This window comes from Pelodiscus sinensis, chromosome 1 (assembly GCF_052426305.1).
Source record: "Pelodiscus sinensis isolate ZL-2025 chromosome 1, ASM5242630v1, whole genome shotgun sequence".
NCBI lineage: Eukaryota > Metazoa > Chordata > Testudines > Trionychidae > Pelodiscus > Pelodiscus sinensis.
In genome coordinates this window covers 193,147,518-193,153,299 of record NC_143052.1, presented here as the reverse complement: position 1 = coordinate 193,153,299, position 5,782 = coordinate 193,147,518, and the positions used below count along the sequence as shown (strand labels likewise).

Below are 5,782 nucleotides of genomic sequence, written 5' to 3'. Positions count from 1 at the left end.
GATGTGCTCTTTGCCTAGAGTCAGTGGGAGAATGAGTGGAACTGTTGGAAAATGAGTTTGTAAGTGAAATGTTACAATGTAAGATTTGATCTTAGACCCCTTTTAGTGCATTATGAACAGCTGAGACCTTCATGGCTCTGTCATGGACTGTGTCCGAGAGCTTGCAACAGATAAGGAAGCACTCTAAAAGAAACAAGGATTTTGTGAAGTGATAAATCAATTAGCAAGTGAATGCAGCCATCAGGAACAACCCTTGAAAAGGGAGCTGAGGAACCACCAGGACAACCAGGCTTTTGCTAAGCAGATCACTGAATACATCATCAGAATGATGGAGGAACAGATGGAGATCCTCAAGTGTTTAGTCAAGTGGCACACCTGTTAATACATCCCAGAATCATGTTTGCAACACAATCACACTGCTGACTCATATTCAGCTTGTGGTCCACTATAACCCCTAGATCCCTCTCTGCCGTACTCCTTCCCAGACTGTTGCTTCCCATTCTGTATGTGTGAAACTGATTGTTCCTTCCTAAGTGGAGCACTTTGCATTTGACTTTATTAAACTTCATCCTATTTATCTCAGACCATTTCTCCATTTTGTCCAGGTCGTTTTGAATTATGACCCTATCCTCCAGATTAGTCGCTACCCTTCCCAGCTTGGTATCATCTGCAAACTTTATAAGTGTACTTTCTATGCCAATATCTAAATCGTTGATGAAGATATTGAACAGAGCCGGTCAGAAAAACAGACCCCTGCGAAACCCCACTTGTTATTGTGAACTATTACTAACTACTCTCTGAGGGTACGTCTACACTACAACGTTAATTCGAACTAACGCGTCTAGACCTAGTCCCTGAACCAGGCTTAAGGATGGCCGGAAGCAGTGCCGGCAGGGCATCAGAGGAGGACTTAGAGCGTGGAGATGCTGTCTCAGGCTAGCCGAGGGCTGTGCTTAAAGGGTCCTGACCCCACCCCGGACAGACAGTTCTCAGGATGCCCCGCTTGCAAAGCAGTCCTGGCTTGGATTGCCCAGAGTACCCACACTGGGCACATCACACCACTCGGCCATCAGACCGGCTGCACTTGCCACAGGCTGCCATCTGGGGAGAGGAGGCAATTGGGGGGCTGCAGGAGAGCTTCCACCCCCAGAAGCCCGCCGAGCCAGCCCAGCCCTCCCCATCGGGGGCGCGTACCCCATTCCTCCCTCACCTCCTTCCACTTACCCTTCCCTAGCACCTCTTCTTGATGTACAAAATAAAGGACAATTGTGTTCAAAAATGGAATCAGTCTTTATTGAACAAAACTGGGGGAGACTGGGAAAAGGAGGTGGGAGAGGGGAAGAGAGAGGCTGGGAGAGGGGAGGGCAACTAAAATGATCAGGGGTTGGGAACAGGTCCCATATGAAGAGAGGCTAAAGAGACTGGGACTTTTCAGCTTAGAAAAGAGGAGACGGAGGGGGGACAGGATAGAGGTCTCTAAAAGCAGGAGTGGGGTAGAGAGGGTGCATACAGAAAAGTTCTTCATTAGTTCCCATAAAGAAGGACTAAAGGACACCAAAGGAAAGGAATGGGTAGCAGGCTTCAAACTAGTAACAGAAAGTTGTTCTTCACAAAGCAAAGAGTCAACCTGTGGAACTCCTTGCTGCAGGAGGCCGTGAAGGCTAGAACTATAAAAGAGTTTAAAGATAAAGTTAGATACATTCATGGAGGCTGGGTCCATGGAGTGGTATTAGCCAGGGGGTAGGAGTGGTGTCCCTGCCCAAGGTTTGTGGAAGGCTGGAGAGGGATGGCACGAGACAAATGGCTTGGTCATTGTCTTCGGTCCATCCCCTCCAGGGTCCCTAGGGTTGACCGCTGTCGGCAGACAGGCTACTGGGCTAGGTGGACCTTTGGTCTGACCCAGTACGGCCATTGTAAGCTCAAGGCTCAGGGTCGGGGGTCTCAGTGGACCACCTTGATTTTCATGCAAACCTGCTCCTGGGTGGCCAGGCTGGCAGCTCTCCTGCCCTAGACGGCCACTTTCCTGTGCCTAGTGCGGAGGTCATGGACGAGGTCCACGATGTCCGCACTAGCCCAGGCGAGTGCCTGCCTCTTGCGGTCCTGGGCAAGCTCCCGGGAGCCACCAGCCTGGTCCCGGGAAGAGGGGGAGGGCTGGGGGGCATCGGGTGGGTGGCTCAATCCGTGCCAGGTGCAAGGTCTGCTTGCTGGGAGCTGGCAGGCTTGCACCTGGGACGGGCACCGTAGCCAGCCTGTGCCCCTTTAAGGGGTCCGGGGCCGGGAGGGGAGCAGACGAGTTTCCCTGGTGTTGGCCAGAGTGGCCACCAGGGAAACCTGGGGAGGGCTAGCCTCCCACTAGTTCGAATTAAGGGGCTACACAGCCCTTAATTCGAAATAGTAAGTTCGAACTAGGTTTAATCCTCGTGGAATGAGGTTTACCTAGTTCGAACTAAGCGCTCCATTAGTTCGAATTAAGTTTGAACTATCGGAGCGCTAGTGTAGCGCCTATGAAAGTTAGTTCGAACTAACGTCCGTTAGTTCGAACTAACTTTGTAGTGTAGACATACCCTGAGTAGTTTCAGGGATCCATCAAGCAGAGCCCATATTAGACTCATTGAGGGCAAGGGCAAAAAAGCCTAAACTCCACTGCATAAGTCTGAAGCCCAAGACCCTGAGCTCTGCCATCCAGGCCTGAAGTTGCAACCTAAGCAACTTACCTTTCTGGGCTCTGCGGCAAGGGACCCTATGTAATATTGCTGTATGCTACCTCCTAATGCCAGCAGTGGCTTTTATATGTAGAAAACCATTTGCTGTGGTTCAGATGGGCCATGGCATTTTTATAGCATGCTGGGGGAGACTCAAAGAAAATAATGGAGAACTCCCGCATTAGAAAGCCTCTAACCTGACATTTTAGACAAGGAAAGATATCAGTCTTGGTTTAAAAAAAAGACCCTCCTTTTTGAAAAATGAATGTCAAGGTATGAGTTGTGCTCTCAAGTAAAAGATAACTAGACATACACAAAAGCTATAACAACAATCATTTATTAAAATATGACCATGCATGAAGTTTTGTTAATTTGATAGTATACATTCTATGCAAATAAGGTACAGAGTCGTACTTTTTATATCATCCTTAAAAAATGATTGATGCGGAAATTCCAGGGGAGAATAAACTCTTATACTTGAAACAATTACATTTGATTAAATCAAATACACTATATACAAATAGCCCTTTTATTCATTCACCTTTCACATATCAGGCCTGAGTATGATTGAAACAATTGAGGCTAGGGATCTCAAGAGAGACTAGTGGAGTCACGGCCCAAATCCCATTATCTAGAATGGAGATGCTTCGCTCTCTTCCGTCCCTTTGAATATCTCAGGATAAAGAGAAATGTGATGTTTGAGTTTAGAATTTTACAGTATTTAATCATTCCTCTGAATTAAAAAATAATCCTGTATTGAGGGGGGAGGGTCACATATTAAAGTACATTATTTATTTACCAATTCAAATACTCTGTTAGCACTGTTGATTTCTTCCTTCCATTAGGCTCTTGATTAAACCCTGTATACACAATTTTAAATGGGAAATGTATCATAAAAAGTAATGCAGCAATCTTAAGGACTCGATCCGTGCCAGGTATATGTACATTAATATATGTACTTAACAACTCTACTCCTGCAATGTGCTCTGAAAAGGTGGAGCTGTGTGCTTGTGTAAAAGCCCCACGGTCTTCAGCATGGTTTCATGTAGATGCATAACTCTGCTCACACAGAGCTCACTGCAAGAGTTGTCCTACCCTTGTTAGAGTGAGTCAGGGAATGGCCTTTGAACTGTAAACTTTTAATATTAGAGAAACAGAGAAAAGGACAACAAGAATCAAATGATACAGAAGCATTCCCAGCCCAACAGCTGACATTACCAAAAGTGCTGGTACCAAGTCAGAGCAGCTTTGTTGGCTTGTGTTCTACAAGAAAGGCCAAGGTTTGAAAATAAACAAGTGAAAATTGGAAATGGGGGCAAGATATTTTCATATTTTAAGTAAAAATGCAGATTAAAGTCTTGCTAAAACAAATATTCGTCAGTTCTGCACAGGTCCCCTGGCTTTACTTCACTTGGAGTTTTGCTTTGACTGAAGGCTAGGGTTTCCACCTTGATATGCAAAGAAACCAATGCCCACACACAAAGCAATTCTGATATCCCGCCTCCCTCCCCAACAGCCACTTATGTAACTCATAAAGATAAAACTAATAATATTGTTTCCTTAAGGTGTGGAAGTGGGAACATAGGAATAATGCAAATCTTTAGCTCTCTGTAAAAAAAAGGCAAATTACATTATTAACTGGCAAATACATTTTTAAAAATGGCCCATCCAGTCAAATTCTTGCCATGTGGTAATCCTATTAAAAGCTGGTCCTGCAACTTTTTGGTGTCCATTTTTTAGCTTGGTTATCTCACACATATGGGCATTTTTCATCTTTTGATTTCTCCAATTCTTCCCAGTAAATCAACAGCTCATAAGGTTTCACCTTATGGGATGTCACAATTTTCCGGAAGAGACAAATAGAGAATCCAACCTTATGTAAGAAGAACGTCCGTTCTGAATGAAGTTCCTCTGGCTTGATTTTTAGTTTAGCGAGACACAGTCCTATGAAAACATCCTCCAGTTTAATAAAAGGGACACTTTCTGAAATATTATAAATCTGACTAACAACATCAGTGGAGAGAACATAACCAGTCCCTGAACAAAACGGAGGATATGTGCTTGCTGGATATTCAGCTTCGCTCACATACCATTTGCTGCCTCTGCGTCGTATTGGATGTGCATTCATCATTAAAAAGCCTGTGAAGAATCTGGTGTTTCTGTTTTTTTTTAAAAGAAGTTCACTCAGGTAAAAGATATTGACAAACATATCTGTGTCCGTTTTCATCACAAACCTGGATTGAGAACAAAATATGTGAACCCATTCAATTCCCATCATTGTCTTTAAAGTCAGATTGTAGTATGAATCCATAAAATCCTTCTGTATAATGTCTCTGTATTTCTGACTTTCAAAAGTAATGTCAACTAGATCACTTTCTTTTGTGGTTATTCCCAGAAGGAAATATGTCACAATGCGGTTTCCAGCAACTAGTCTGTGTTTCCCCCACGTTTGACGAATAGTCATCCTAGCTTTTAGCTGGCCAGGTGCTGAGGTCACAAGGAGTACAAGGAAAGGAGGAGTCCTACGGCAGTCGATATCTGGCAAATGCAAAAAGTTTCTGGTATCTGTTGCAGAAGTCAGGTCCATGACCTCTTCCCTCCTTTGAGAATATATACAGATGTCAATGAATTTCAGCAACAAAAAAGCCAAACCAAGACAGGCCAATACCATGATAAAAAAAAAATATCTGAATCCCTTGAAAGCCATCTGGAAGAAACAAAAGTAAATGATACATTGGGAAATAATCTTGCTTCTTTCTATACCAAGTTCTGTGCTACTGCTTGGGGCTTTAGAAGAGTTTAACCTCCCCCATCCCAACAAGACCCACACTGGAAAACCTACTGATGTCAATGGAATCCATGTAGACACCCCAGGTCCCATCATAGGCTCTTTGCCTCCGACATGACATAAGAGTATAATAATCAGACATACACTGCCAGGAACTCCCCCACCAGGTAGTGCTCCTGGAATGCATCCCTAAAAACAATTCTGCAATGTGGATTGTGGGAAGTAGGGAGGTGTTTCCTATAGACGTGTTGGGAAAGGATAATAGTAATAGTTTTATACCTTATTTCTCCCT

General features: G+C 44.3%; 1 protein-coding gene across 1 annotated transcript; it reads right to left on the bottom strand.

Moving 5' to 3' along the window:
• Positions 1-3,117: 3,117 nt before the first annotated feature.
• Positions 3,118-5,409, bottom strand: LOC102453545 (beta-1,3-galactosyltransferase 5-like). Its single transcript, XM_075920247.2, has one exon. It carries the CDS (start codon positions 5,407-5,409, stop codon positions 4,453-4,455), a length of 957 nt encoding a protein of 318 aa, XP_075776362.2. The 3' UTR covers positions 3,118-4,452.
• Positions 5,410-5,782: the final 373 nt, after the last annotated feature.

Excerpts from the sequence above, each read along its gene's own strand:
- LOC102453545 (XM_075920247.2), bottom strand. The coding sequence starts at position 5,409 with ATGGCTTTCAAGGGATTCAGATATTTTTTTTTTATCATGGTATTGGCC.